Raw genomic sequence first — 16,008 nt, forward strand, 5'->3', positions numbered from 1 at the left:
GTATGTTTATTGCGGCACTATTCACAATAGCAAAGACTTGGAATCAACCCAAATGTCCATCAGTGACAGACTGGATTAAGGGGGGAGGGATTGCATTGGGGAGTTATACCTGATATAAATGATGAATTGATGGGTGCTGACGAGTTGATGGGTGCAGCACACCAACATGGCACATGTATACATATGTAACAAACCTGCACGTTATGCACATGTATCCTAGAACTTAAAGTATAATAAAAATAAATAAATAAATAAAAATAAACCCATCTAAAAAAAAAAAAAAAGAAAAGAAAATTATGGTAACGATGATGATGATATAGCCATCGTGGACTGTGCCTGCTGTGTGCCCAGCACTGAGCTTGGGAGCACATCATTTTGTTTAATTCTTAACAATACTGCCAGGTGTGTGTAATTAGCCCCATTTTACAGATGGAGTAATTGTCAGCATCCAGACACTATCCTTTTTCCATTAGGCAGCACTGCCCTCCCACCCATACCCCCAAGAGAAATAAAAACCTAGGAAATAAGAACTTGACATATCAGTAGATTGCAAATAATACAGAATTCATGCAGCAAGCATCCAGTCATTACTGGATATTCCAGCCAGTAAGTTAACATGCCCAGCACCAAGCACGCGTTGGACTGGGCTCTGTGAGGCTGGCCCCCCCGGTTTGGGGCTGGCACTGGGGCTCCGCAAACCACGTTTCTGCTTTGCCAGCTGTTTCTGGCTAGGGTCTGCCTGGTCTGGCCAATAAGGTCAATAGGGGGATGTTGCATCCATGGAGGAAGGAGAGGGACCTTTCTGTTTGCTTCCCTTTGGATTCTCATTCCGAACGCCTTCATCCTAGCAGGGTTTCTTCACTCCAGCATGGACAGCTCATTCCAGTAGCAGTAAATTAATCTAGTTGGTAGCTCTCCCAACACTCACAGAATCAGTCTCATTGCATCTCTTTCAGAGACCCCAGAACTTCCTCCTAAAAAGTATGATTCACACCCTCACAGGACCCTCCTCTGAGCTCAGAGACCTTAGCACTTGCCAGCTGGCATGCCCTTCTGAGAGGTCTGGGTCCCAGCCTGATAGAGCTTCTCCTCCAAGCTTCTAAATTTTAATAACCTCTTTCTTTCCTCTGTCCCTCCTCCCATACCAACTATTGAGGTGGTGGCTGTTGCCTGCAGTTGCTACTTCCAAGATAACCTAGAGTTCTCTTTTGTCCTTTCATCTCATCAAAACTTGATTTGCAACTTTTAACATTAAATTCTCTGTGTTCAAATAACTGGTAGGTGCCTATCCCGAATTGGACCCTGCCCAATTCACTGGGAATATAACCACACTGAATGGCATTTCTGGACATGCTCCGGCTTGGACAAACACTCTTTGCCAAGTCCCAGAAGGCATCCTAACTCCCTCATAACCCTAAAATATGGTCTATGAGCCACCTATGAACACAGATTCTGGGGTCCTGTCTGCAGAAAGTGGAGCCCACGAATCACTTTTGGCAAGTCCCCCAACTGCCAACCCCTCGGTGACTCAACGTGCTACAGTTTGAGAGTAGTGGATATGGAGACAGCTGGATATGGATATGAAACTGGAGACTTCCAGTTTCATTGCTGTGAGCTCAGTGGCAAGGGACTTAAACCCTCTGAGCTCCCTCACGTGCAAAATAAGAATGCTACTGGAAGTGCTCCCCACTGGGTGGGGCTAAGCATTACAAAGTGAGCTAAAGCAACAGAGTGTCTGACTCTTCCCCCACACCAGGAGAGGAGGAGGCTTCTCTTAAGAGTGGCTACCTAGATAGCCATTTACTAAGAGGATGGTGGGTGTCACCTGAAGAGAATGCACACTGTCCTCCCCCTTCTTTCTGAGGTCAGCAGCACCTGGATGGAGCCCAAGGCCCCAATGCCAAGTCCAGGGAGAGAAACTGCATTTTCCATGACAGGAGAAGTACCACGTGTCTGTCTTGTGCCCCTGACATGAAGCGATTTTTCAATGGCTGGCAGCAGCCGTGCATCAGTGGCTTCATTCCTAACTTGTCATGTTCTTCTTGCTGGAGTCACAAGATGTCTAATATCAGCAGAAGTAATTAAAAATAAACCGGAGACAATGAACCATTTCAACTCCCCCTTCAGCTGCAGGGAGGACCTGCACGAGCTCTCACCACAGCGACTGAAAATGCCTTTTCCTGTCATGCCGTTGACTGACCATGAGAAATGAGTGTTCCTATTTTCTTGAGACAGCTTTAGGATTTATCACCCTTGAAAAAACACAGCTATGACACAAACTCACTCAAAACTTTTGGACCAAATGTGACTTCAGCCAGGGAAGGAGAAAGAAAGAGGAAGAGGAAAGGAGGGAAAAAGAGAAGAGAGAAATGTCAGTACCCAAGAGACTCCTGGAATGAAACAGCAGTGAGAAATAGGAGCATCTTGGAGCATTCACAGAAGTGAAAGGGTCTACCACCTACACTCCCCACCCTTTTTAATCAATTGTGATGAGGAGAGTTAACACCATCGGTACATGCAGCCCAAGTCCATGTCTCCTATGCCAACTCCGTATACAGTTGCCAGGGAGCACTTCTGAAAACAGTCAGTTCACTCCTCTCCATTCAAAAGCCTCCCATATGTCAGGCACGGTGGCTCACTCCTATAATCCCAGCACTTTGGGAGGCCGAGGCAGGCGGATCACTTGAGGTCAGGAGTTCAAGACCAGCCTGACCAACACGATGAAACCCCGTCTCTACTAAAAATACAAAAATTAGCTGGGTGTGGTGGCGTGTGCCTATAATCCGAGCTACTTGGGAGGCTGAGACAGGAGAATCGCTTGACTCTGGGAGGCGGAGGTTGCAGTGAGCCATGATTACGTGACTACGCTCCAGCCAGGATGACACAGTGAAACTTAGTCTCAAAAAAAAAAGCCTCCCATGGCTCCTCACTGACCCCTTGGATCACATCCCAACATTTCATTGTGCTCACTGAAGCCCAGAGAAGTTGGCTGCTGCCTGTGCTGCCAGCCTCCCTATCACCCTGTTCCCATGTCCACTGGGCTCCAGCCATTTGCACTTCCTCCTGCTCCTCATACACATCCACCTTACTGTTCCCTCTGCCATGAATACCTTCCCCGTCCAGCTCCTCTCCTTCACACATGCTCTCCTCCAAGAGGCTTGTCTTGACCACCCTGTCTAGGAGAGCTGCCATTATCCATTCTCTGTCTCAGGTTCTTGTTTGTCTTGTTCAGAAGACTTATGATTAAATGATTTGGTCTTTTCACTCGCTGGTTACCTGTGATCTGTTATTTGTCCTATGTGATCTCATGGGAGGTGTCTTAGCCCCCTACTTCTGGGCTTCATTACAATGGATGCAAGACACAGAGGGCCCTCAATAAATACTGTTGCATGAATGCATTACCCTAAGATGGCTACCTCCTTCCCTTTTTTCCCTCTGCCAGCAAAGAAAATGCTATGTAAAATGATTTGAAAGTCAGAGAAGAGAACAATGCAGTTTAATGGGGAAGAAAGAACAAAGCCTTCCTCCCAAATTGCTTAAGATGATTGAAAGGTTGGGTTCTTAAAAGAATAACCCCTGAATCAGCTCATGAACTCTGGCCCTTAGAATGGCACATGCCCCATGGAACGATCAGGAGAGAGGGGATTCCTGAAACTTTAGAAAACAACCTCAGAGGCACCAAGGCAGAGCTAAGCCTTCCAGCACCCCAGAGGCCACTAGGGCAAGGCTGGATTGAGGCTTTATCCTCCAAGTTATACTGTAGGGGAGGCTTGGGGCATAAAACCCCCAAGTCAGCTCCTCCTCAGATGCATGTGACACCAGCCCAAAGGACAGTCACTTCCAACAGGGTTCCAAAAGTGCTCCAAGCCAGGTCCCCCAAGCCATTCCATGATCAAGGGCATCCCTTTATCCTCAAACCAAGAGCTGCTTCTGCCCTCCTTGCAGTCCCCACCAGGTCACCAAGGATCCTCCAGCAGCCCTGAGCCTCTCACATGGCCTCAAAGCTACCATCCTTGCCTTTTTATTTTTTTTCTAGAGATAACTGAAAATAAAACGCACAGTACACAGTACTGAAATCGCATTCACCTTTGACGTTCTCCCGTCCTTTTAGAAGAGGAAAATCATTTAATCACATCTAGAGAGCCTCATCCTGAGGCCCCACAATTTGCTGTCTGACTGTAGCCCCAGTGGGTTCTGAGATCACCAAGTTCCTGACATTCTGCAGACCCTCCTGTACTTGGGGGCAGGAGGCCAAAGAAATGGACTTACTGTCCCGATGACAATGTATAGAGTGTGGACAGCTCTTCCTCTGACCTATGGTCATTTTACCTTGTTTAGCTCTCAAGATGTCTGCATCCTCCTTAAGGGTCTAGGCTCAGCATTTGAGTGCTGGAGTGGTCATTTCAGGTCCACCAAATGCAAGTCAGGGAATTCTGAATGTAACCTCTCCATGCCTCAGTTTCCTCAACTGTGAAAGGTGATAACGACAGTATACCTCTCATGAGGTTTCTGTGAGAATTAGATACATATGGAGCATTTAGAACAGTCTCTGACACTCAGCATTTAGTAGGAATTAGCTATCATTAGTATTGTTTCATAAAGTGGGGTATAAGAAATTGGTTTAAAACATTCTCTCATCGAGGGCCAGGCACAGTGGCTCAGGCCTATAATCCCAGCACCTAGGGAGGCTAGGCAGGTGAAACACTTGAGACCAGGAGTTCGAAACCAACCTGGCCAACATGGTGAAACCCCATCTCTATAAAAAATATAAAAAGTAGGCCTGGCGTGATGGCTCATGCCTATAATTACAGCACTTTGGGAGGCCGAGGCAGGTGGATCACTTGAGGTCAGGAGTTCAAGACCAGCCTGACCAATATGGTGAAACCCCATCCCTACTAAAAAATATAAAAATTAGCTGGGTGTGGTGGCACACGCCTGTAATCCCAGCTACTGGGGAGGCTGAGGCAGGAGAATCACCTGAACCCAGGAGGTGGAGGTTGCAGTGAGTCAAGAACATGTTGCCACTACACTCTAGCTGCCACTACACTCTAGCTTGGGCAACAGAGCAAGACTCTGTTTAAAAAAAAAAAAAAAAATAGCTCATTGAGGAAAATTCAGGTTCAGGGAAATGAAGAGGAAGTAGATAGAACATTCTAGTACTGCTTCTGTGGCTCAAATCAGAAGCAGGTGAGGGTCAGTTCATGCAGTGAAATCTAACAGGTGTGGATGGGTCACCATCCACCTGTACACCTAGGCAGTATGTCATTATTTTACCTAAAGTAGAAACAACTTAGAATGTACTCTGTTATTTGACAGTTACAGGCCAAATCCTCACTCTCTACAGTGTAACACAAGGCAAAATAAGGGTTATTAATTTATGGATAGCTCAACTCTGCCTCCATAGTAATAGACAGTGTTATGGACTGAATGTGTCTCCCAAAGATTCGTATGTTGAAATCCTAGCCTGCATGATTATGGCATTAGGAGTTGGGGCTTTGGGGAAGTAATTAGGATTAGATGAGGTCATAAGGGTGGAACCCTCATGAATGGGATTAGTGTCCTTATAAGACTCACAAGAGAGCTTGCTTCCTCATTCGACTCAATGCCATGTGAGGATACCACAAGAAGGCAGCGGTCTGCAACCCAAAAGAGGGGCCTCAAAAAGAACTTGACCATGCTGGCAACCTGATCTCAGACTTCCAGCCTCCAGGACTGTGAGCAACAAATTCCTGTTGTTTATAAGCCACCCAGTCATTGATATTTTGTCATAGCAGCCCAAGCTGACTGAGATAGGGAGTCTCTGATTTCCCAAGCCTCTGCAGAGAAAGCCTAATTCTTTCCAGGGTGTGTGTTCGCTGTTACCACAGTGACCTGAAAGCTGTGAAATTCTGTCCTGTGTCCATGTCACCACCAAAACCGGGTTCAAGGGGCAGTCAAGTCTAGCATTTATAAAGACCCTACATTCCAACGTTCCAGGCCAAGGCTGAGCAGCCTTGCAGCCTACTCTACCTCTAATCAACCCCATTACCATGTAAGATATCCCAGTCTTGATGGTAGCGTTGATAGAGAAGCAAGGAGAGAGTGAAAGAAAAGAGAACTACTCATTACAGAAAAGGAGAAAGGGCTGCTAAACATTTTGGTAAGAGAAGCTACAGCATGAAAAGGAGTATTCGGCATCAAGTCTCCCAGCCTTCCACCATTTATTATCTGGCTAGTGTAACTGATACAGTTTGCATGTTTGCCCCCTACAAATCTCATGTTGGAATTTGACCACCAATGCTGGATGTGAGACCTGGTCGGAGGCGTTTGGGTCATGGGGGTGGATCCTCCATGATTGGCTTGGTGCTGCCCCATGGTAATGACTAAGTTCTCATTCTAATAGTTCATGCGAGAGCCGATTGTTAAAAACAGCCTGGCCCCACCCCTTTTCTCTCTCTTGCCTCCTCCTTTCTCACCATGTGACATACTTGCTCCTCCTCACCTTCTGCCATTAGTGGAAACAGCATGAGGCCCTCACCAGAAGCAGAGCAGGTGCTGGCACCATACTTCTTGTACATCCAGCAGAACCATGTGCCATATACACCACTTTTCTTTACAAATTACAACAACTGCGGGTGTTCCTTTATGCTAATGCAGAATGGACTAACATAATCGTGTATTCAAGTAGAAAAAGCAGTGGAAAAATAGGGAGAAACCGTCATTACCATCTTCTGTTGAATTCAGCAGAGTCATGAAATTCTGAGGGTATCTCAATGACTTTCAGCAATACACTGGTTGGTCTAAATTTTTCAAAGGCTCCTTTAGATCAGTGATGGGAAAATATACTATTAAAGGGCTTCATAGTAAATTTTTTAGGCTTCACAGGCCATCTGGTTTTTGTCACAACTACTCAATTCTGCCATCAGCCATAGAAAATAGTAAACAAATGGGTGTGACTATGTCAAAATAATACCTTACTTATGGATGCTGAAATTTGAATTCTATATAATGTTCTCATGTCATGAAATATTGTTTCTTTGAACATTTAAAAATGTGAAAATCATTCATAACTCATAAGCTGCAAAAGCAGGCAATGGGCCAGATTTGGCACATGGACCACAGTTTGCCAACCTCTCCTTTAAATAACCTGGCTAATCATTTTCTTACCTGTCCGGCTGTTGCTTCTCTGTCTTGTGCATTAGGGGGAAGTAATGATAAACAATTCCATGACTTTTCCTTTTTTTAGTTCACTTGGAAGAGCAACTACATAGATGGTGGGCATAGCCGTTTTTCTAATTTAAGTGAATGCAGCTTTATTTCTTGAGCAGGTCCTGGAACGAGTTCCCCTCATATTGGAGTTCATATTTTATTCCAAGTGTGTAAGAGCTGCTGTTAAGTCATAACCAATGGATATTAGGCAAAAGTAAATGGCATCCAATAAATGAATAAATAGCTCCTCATTTCTGTTCTCAGAAATGAAATACTGGCAAGGGACACATTGCATAAGCAATCATGATGCTGCCTTCATAGGCTCACAGTTAAATCACCAATAATGCATTCCTTCTTCCAACTCACTCTAAAATGCTTTATTAAGCAGTTGCTTGGAGCACGGCCCTGTTGGATGGTAAGCGGCTTTTACAAATGACACTCACAAATGCTCCCCTGGTCTGTTCACCAACTTCTTCTGCTTTCCCTTTCTTGGAACCCAGCTGCTACACTGTAAAGTAATCCAGGCTACTGTACTGAGGACAGTGGACACACAGGGTTGCCCTGGAGAATGAGACACCACATGGAGAGAAAGTCCATGGAGAGGAGAACTGAGGCAGACAGTCAAGCTCCTAGCTTCACCAGGTACCCCATCTGACACCATGTGAAATAGAACCACCATCTAGTTAACCCACAGAATCACAAGAAATAATAAATTATTGTTATTTTAAGCCGCTCGATTTGGGGATGCTTTATAGCATTGCTATGTGAGTTATTTCCTTCCCTTTCTCTGTTTTCCTTGCTTCTTGTATTAGTTTTCTACTGCTACATAACAAATGACCACAAATGTAGTGGCTTAAAACAGCACAGTTATTATCATCTCACAGTTTCTGTGGGTCAGGAGTTGGGGTACAAACAAGCTGGGTCCTCTGCTCATGATCCTAGAAGTCTGTAATCAAGGTGCTAACTGGGCTGTGTTTTCATCTGCAGGCTTGACTGGGGAAGAATTTGCCTCCAAGCTCACCTAGATTATTGGTAGAATTCATTTCTTTTTGCTACAAGACTGAGGGTCCAGGCTTTTTCTGGCTGTCAGCTGGACACCAATCTCACACTCGAGGCTGCCTATAGTATCACACCATCAGGGAGAGTCTCTTTGCCCTTGTGGAGGGTCCAGTTCCTCTTTCCAGGATTCTCAATTAAATAAGTCCCACTCAGGAGTGTAAATTAGTTCAACCATTGTGGAAGACAGTGTGGTGGTTCCTCAAAGACCTAGAGGCAGAAATACCATTTGACCCAGCAATCCCATTACTGGGTATATGCCCAAAGGAATATAAATCATTCCATTATAAAGATACAAGCATGGGTATGTTCACTGCAGCACTATTTACAACAGCAAAGTCATGGAATTGACCTAAATGCCCATCAGTGATAGACTGGATAAGGAAAATGTGGTACATATACCACTGTGCAGCCATAAAAAGGAACAAGATCACATCTTTTGGAGGGACATGGTTAGAGCTGGAAGCCATTATCCTCAGCAAACTAATGCAGGAACAGAAAACCAAACACCACATGTTCCCACTTACAAGTGGGACCTGAATGATGAGAACACATAGACACATGGAGGCAAACAACACATACTAGGCATCTTTGTGGGGTGGGAGAGTATCAGGAAGAATTGCTAATGGATGCTGGGCTTAATGCCTGGGTAACAGAATGATCTGTACAGTAAACCACCATGGCACATGTTTACCTATGTAAAAAACCTGCACAACCTGAACATATACCCCAGAACTTAAAAGATTAAGAGAGAGAGAGAGAAAAGAAAGAAAGCACACCCAAGATAATATCCCTTCTGATTAACTAAAAACTCAGCTGACTTGAAACAAAACCCTTCACCTATATGAGATTCCATTGGTTAAAAGCCACAGATCCCGTAGATTTAAAAACAATCCACAGGTCCTGCCCACACAGAAGGTGAACAGATTACACAGGACATAAACACTAGGGGGAAGGGCTCAGGCAGGTACCCCAGGCCCTTTACGCCACACTTCTTGGCAGGATGGGATATAGTGAAAGAAAGTAGGATTGCTCAGAAGCAGAGAACCTGTTCTCTTGGACTCACCAAAGAATGAAGATGAAAGACAGGTCCAGAAACAATTATCGGATTGGACACAAAGCTATACTTCCTTAAGACAGTTCCTAGGGAGTTCTGAGTTTAGGGCTCAGGCAAGGACAAATGGCCTCTGGCTGGAGGAGAAGAGGGAAGGCTCAGGGCAAACCTAAGAGAAGGGAACAAATCCCCAGAGGCTGGGGAACAGCAAGTACCTGTTCCCCTAGAGCAGTGGTCAGGAACTCCACACCTGTGGGAGGGAAACCATATGAGTGAAGTGGGCTGAGAGGAAATGAAGAGTGGTGACGAGGGTCACGTCCAAAGGAAGCATGCATTTGCTGCCTAATGGGGACAGCTGCTGCTCAGTTCCATCAGCAGCCCTGTCACATAGGAATGTTGGCCCCAAAGTGGCAGGTGTAACCCATTATGAGAGAAACTACAACTTTAAATGTTATAGCATAATGATATGGTTTGGCTCTGTGTCCCCATCCAAATCTCATCTTGAATTGTAATCCCCAGATATTGAGTGAGTTACCTGGTGGGAGGTGATGAGATCATAGGAGTGGTTCCCCCATGCAGTTCTCATGATAGTGAGTGAATTTTCATGAGATTTGATGGTTTTATAAGAGGCTCTTCCCCCTTCACTCACTCTCTCGCCTGCCACCATGTAAGATGTGCCTGCTTCCCCTTCTGCCATGATTGTAAGTTTCCTGAGGCCTCTCCAGCCATGCACAACTGTGAGTCAAGTAAACCTCTTTTCTTTATAAATTACCCACTCTCAGGCAGTTCTTTACAGCAGTGTGAAAATAGACTAATACACATATCTTGACTTTTAATATTGATTGGTAATTGACAGTTTTTAAGACAGAATATGAACCAAGAAACACACACCTGTGCACTGAATTCAGGTGAGGAAATGGGTCCTTGTAAAAGTCAATAGAGGGCAGCAATATGGCAAAGCCTGCTGCGTATCCAAACCCTACTCTTTAGGCTATTTCTTGTGGCAGTAGTTCCACAAGTGTGGTTCCCCACCTGTAGCCTCGGCAGCACTCAGGAACTAGTTAGAAATGCAAACTCTCAGCCTCACTCAGATCTACTGCATCAGAAGTTGTAGAGGAACAAGTCCCCAGGGGTGATCCTGAAGCTCACTCAAGTTTGATAACTACTGTTTTATGGGAATCACATTCCAGCCTTGAGATCATTTTTCTCTCTCCTGAATCCACTCCCGATTTTACAGTCTTGAAGATTGTCAATTACAGCATGGTACAACTCTCTACTGAATAGCTAACATTCAAAATAATGGAGAAAGATGACTGCTCAGACATTGCTCATCATCTCACTTTAACAGGATGCTGAATCGTATTGGGTTTTTATGTGAGTTTATTACCTGCATCCTCACATGGAAGTTCATAAAGAAGAGAATGTATATGTGTAAGAATGTCGTGGAACTCTCCAGACAAGTTCTGACAATGGTGGGGAATAGCAGTGGGGGATAGAGAGAAGTTTCTGGGTGATAATGGGGGCCGTGGGAGGAACTGTACAAACACATTATGGAAAGGAGAGGCCTGTAGGGCTATTATGGCCGATTTCACCATTCTATTCTGCATGTGGGACCCAACATGCAGCTCTGCCTCGAAGGAAAATAAAAATAAAAAAAAGCACAGCCCAATATGGATGAAGCACACTTCACAATCCATCTTTTCACGGAATACATCCCATATGTCTTTATAAGTTTCTTCTCTCCTCCAAAAGTTTCATTTTTGAAAACAAGAAAAGCCAGTATTCAGTTTTGGTCAACCAAAAAACACAAGGCTGAGAAACCATAGATCATTATGAGATTAAGTCTACATGGGGCAAATATTCATGGACAAGCTGGAGATTACAGTAAAGATTCTCAATGGAGTCCACTGCACAGACAGGATCAGCAGCAACTTACCTTTCGATCTGGCCAATTGTATTTTGCAAAGATTGTATCATAGGTGTCCACCGCCCCATCAGTTATGAGCATGATGGCCTGACTGCAGATACTTCCTTGTCCCGTGTGGTTGAACTAGGGAAAGAAATAAGTTCAAAATGGTATACACATCAGATAATTCTATGTATCAGTGAAAAATCAGAGACATGAGGCCTTGGGCTAAAGAAGCCTTTTAAAATCAGAGCACACTGTGTACCACCAAAACAACCTACACAAAAAGTCTTTCCACACAGATCACCATATTTGCTCAGACAACTTGGATCTTTAAGCCAAAAATAAAATTCTAAGCCCTCCAACCAACCGAACAGACCTTACTGTTGGCCAAGGGAATCCCAAAGAAATCTGAACAAGTACTTCAGGCCATGCCAGGAAGTAGGGGATGGGTCAGACATGCCTGGCTATACCCCCTCCCTTTGGGGTTCTGGGAGAACTGATCAGCACTAATGTTAAAATCACAATCATAAGACTGATAAAACAGACCCTTTGTAGCAATAATATACAAAATTCCAATCTGACTCTGGCATAGCATTGAAAGGCAGATAGCAGGCCCTGAAGGAAATCAAGGTATTTTACTCCAAAATATATTTATTTAACTTATTCGGAAATGACCCTATAAAGTCTTCTCCTGGGGGCGGTATTTGCATTCTCTAGAGAATCTCCTTCCCTTTCTAGGTCTTTTCCTAATCCAGGAGAGATTTAACTACGAGTTTAACACTTTTTAAGGTCTGAAAAGAGATACTTGCCATCTATTCTCTCTGAAACCTGCCACTTAGAGGCTTCATCTACATAACAAAACGCTGGCTTCCACACTCCTCTTAACTCAAGGATTTCTTAATTCTTTCAACCAACTGCCAGTCAGAAATCTCTGAATCCACCTATGACCTGTAAGTGTTCCCTACCCCTTTGAAATGTCTTGCCTTTCCAGGCTGAACCAATGTATACCTTGCACGTATTATGCCTTTGCCTGTAACTTCTGTCTCCCTTAAATGTATAAAACCAAGCTGTAACATGACCACAACTTAGGCATATGTTCTCAGGAACTCTTGAGGCTGTACCCCAGGACATGGTCATTCATATTTGACTCAGAATAAACATCTTTAATACTTTATGGAGCTTGGCTTCCCCCCCCCCCCCCCCCCCCCCCCCCCGCCCTAAATACACATCACAGGGGGGGAACAAAAAAGACACGAGGTGGGAAAGAAGAGTCTAGGATTGCACAACATCTCTTACTTCAGGCATGGGCTGTGTTTTAGGAAATAAGCTCAAAGGAGTTGGCACAGAAATGTTTTAGGGACACATTATACAAGCAACAGGCTACCTCAGAGACAGCATCTCTTTCAAAAATCTAAAAGAGGCTAGTTTGAGTGGATCTGATGAGTACAGAATGCAGCATATAATAAAATCTAGGAGGTTTAGGCATATAAAGTCAGTAACATGACAATTCACTTGAGAAGCCCAAGTATTTTCTTAATAAGGGTTCATTTCAAATTTATACTGTTGGTATGTAAACTTACATATTAGTTTATATGTTGGTATGCATGGCATGCTGAAGTTCTAAGATTATGCTCACTGGTATGTAAAGCCCTAGACTTCTTCAACTTTCAGCTTTATATAAGATTTTAGAAGCTCTCAGTCTTTGTGGGTGGTAGGCAGCTAGAGTGACTGAATATGGTTGCCAGAGCAGAATGTCCTTCCCTGGAATCGGGGTGAAAAATTCCCTTAATGAATGCTATTAATGATGCAAATTGAAAGTAACACCAAGTCCTTTAAAAACCCCACAATTCCATGTCAGTGCTGAGAGATGGGAAACACACAAAAAATCTTCAACCTTCAGTAAATAAAAACCTTCTCTATTAAAATCTGCAAAGTGTATTCATTTGTTCTAAAATTATTTGCTAAGTGCCCACACAGCACTAGGAATGAAACATACAAAAATCCCTTCCCTCATGTAGTTTCGTATTTTCTTTGGGAAGACATACAAATACAAGGTAAATAAGTAAACTACGTTGCATGTTTGATAATGGTGATGTTAAGGGTGGGGAAAGAAGAAAGCAAAGAAGGATAGGAAATGGAATGGGGCAATTCTAGAAACCGTAGTCAGGGAAGACCACTGAGAAGGTGACATTTGAATTATACCTGAAGGATGCGAGTATCTGAGGGAAAGATATTCCAGGAAGGGCAAACGTTAAGTGCAAAGGCACTGAGTGGGAGTGTGCCTGGCAGGTTCAATCTACTAAACCATGACACTGGGGAGGGATGGTGGCTACTCTTGGCTTTGCAGGCTGACCACTGGTGAATGAGAGCTGACAAAGCATTCAAATTAAAGATATCTATCTATCTAGATAGATAGATAGATAGATAGATAGATAGATAGATAGATAGAGATAGTTATAGATACTTTTTTATTTTTTGAGACGGAGTCTCGCTTTGTCACCAGGCTGCAGTACAGTGGCATGATCTTGGCTCACTGCAACCTCTGTCTCCTGGGTTCAAGCAATTCTCCTGCCTCAGCCTCGCGAGTAGCTGAGACTACAGGCAAGCGCCACCATGCCCAGCTCATTTTTGTACTTTTAGTAGAGATGGAGTTTCACCATGTTGGCCAGAATGGTCTCAATCTCTTGACCTTGTGATCTATCCGCCTCAGCCTCCCAAAGTGCTGGGATTACAGGCGGGAGCCACCGCACCCGGCCTCAAATTAAAGATATTAATGCCTAGTCTTCATGCACTTAGACTTCTGATGTGGATGTCTGAAGTTGCAGTAACTTGAGAGAAGACCATACATAACTGGATAGATGAATAAATAGATAAATGGACGAATGGAATTTCCTTATGGCCATACTGAGACACAGCAAAGCCCACTCAAATCATGCACGGGGTACCAGGGCATAGGGGAAAGCACTCGGTGTCATCTCAGCAACACAGCTGTGTGCCTGGGATAAGTTTCCTTCCTGGGCTTTCATTCGTCCACAGACAAGATAATAACAACATCCTTATGTGGTTGGTACACCACAGGTTAAACGTTGAATGTTTGTTATATGCCAGGCTACATGTGTTAACACAAACTTACTTCATCCTTACTAGCCTCTGAGGTAGGTACTATTGAGACAGCCAGGGGGGAGGGGCTCCTCGGGAAAACTCCAACCAGCCTGCACACTGGGAGGAATGCGCACTGGGATGGAGCCACAGAAGTGTGAGTCATTTGCAGCAGGGAGGAGTCTGGTCCCTCCTCTTCCTCTGAGGAACCTGGAATTCAGTCTGCAAGGTGGGAAGAAGCATGTACTAGCAGGACTAGTACCTGTTTCCGTTTTTTCCCTTTTTGCCCAATAAATCCCAATTTTCTTACTCTTCAAACTTCTGCAAGCCTAAATTTTCGGGGTCATGTGACAAGGATCCTGTCTCTAGCGGAGCTAAGGAAAAGTCTTGCAACACTATCGTTATCTTTATTTTACAGGTAGGAAACTAAGGCACAGAGAGATTAGCTAACTTGCCCCAGGTGACACAGCTACTATCTGACATAGCTGGGATTTGAATCCAGACCATCAAGCTCTAGAATCTACTCTCCAATTTCGCACACAATATGGCCTTTCAGTAATACAGGAACATCAGTGAGCAAATGGATAGGCGGTGGGGTTCCAAAAGTGTTCATCTCCTCCTCCTGCCTCTACTTCCTCTAGCCCTTTTAGGGTTTCGGGGTCACAGGGGAGTCAGCAGGGCCGTGATCCTAAGGGTGCGTGCTCCTTACATGTGGTGCCCCAGACACTTTCCTCATGTCAGTCCTCGCCCTGGGAGCCACCACTGCAACTCCGACTGCACATGTGCAATTGAGTTAATGAGCAGACACAGCCCATGACACTGTCATGTTAGTAGGTAGAAACACCTGGAAACTCCAGTTATTGCACCACAAAGCTTTCCACGCGACCACTATTCTACTGTCTTTATCAACGTAACTCACTATTTCAGAAAATGCTCGCCCAGGAAGGTCAAACTCGCAAATAACCTCATTGCTTATTCCAGGAACTTCTTGAAAGACCCATTAATTCTTCAATAGAAAGCATCAAAGGACAATTTACACCCTAAGACTGAACCCCTGACCTCAAAATCTCTCCCTTGCTATGTTCACCAACACCCAACAAAAGATTAGGATTCTTACCTGATCCTAGCCAAGCCCCCTCCCTCCTCTCCCATTAAAAGGTCCAACTTCAACCAAACTTCAATGTCAATAAATATCTGGACTCTGTCCTTCCAACTCTGGGAAGTTGCTAAGACTCTGTCCTCACTGCAGAAGAAAAGACAGCCTTGTAGCCTGGTCTTATCAACAGGTTGTTCTGGAGATGTTCTGGGGAGACTGCATTCAACACAGCCTTCGCACCATTAAATAAATCCAGCAACAAGCCAATGCATAAAAGTAATCTATGCTTCAGGTCATAGAAGCTTCAGGGGGGAAAAAACACCCGAATGCTCTAGGGCCATCATTGTTCGTGAACTCATTTGAAAACATCCTGGAAAAATTTTCCCAAACACATGGAAAGAAAGAGAGGAAAAAAGAAGCTATCTGAATAATGTGGACTCGAATAAAGAGCTGCCAGGAGCTGTTTATTTAAAAACATTACTTTCCCCTCTGGTTGAGTCCCTGGTATTCTCTGCTGCAATCTGTACTTGGTGAATTTTGAAGAATGCAATTAAATTCAAATGCTTTGATGAGTAATATCTTTTCTCTTCATATTTGTCTAAAACT

The 16,008-nt window shown here is 44.3% G+C and overlaps 1 protein-coding gene across 1 annotated transcript in view; it reads right to left on the bottom strand.

Moving 5' to 3' along the window:
- Window positions 1-16,008, bottom strand: part of CACNA2D3 (calcium voltage-gated channel auxiliary subunit alpha2delta 3) — a 958,661-nt gene that overhangs the window by 435,298 nt on the left and 507,355 nt on the right. Inside the window, exon 11 of the mRNA XM_023189561.2 lies at window positions 11,235-11,348. Within this exon, the coding sequence (XP_023045329.1) occupies window positions 11,235-11,348 (114 nt within the window). The remainder of the gene's footprint in view (window positions 1-11,234; window positions 11,349-16,008) is intronic.

The sequence above is a fragment of the Piliocolobus tephrosceles genome, chromosome 2 (genome assembly GCF_002776525.5).
Source record: "Piliocolobus tephrosceles isolate RC106 chromosome 2, ASM277652v3, whole genome shotgun sequence".
NCBI lineage: Eukaryota > Metazoa > Chordata > Mammalia > Primates > Cercopithecidae > Piliocolobus > Piliocolobus tephrosceles.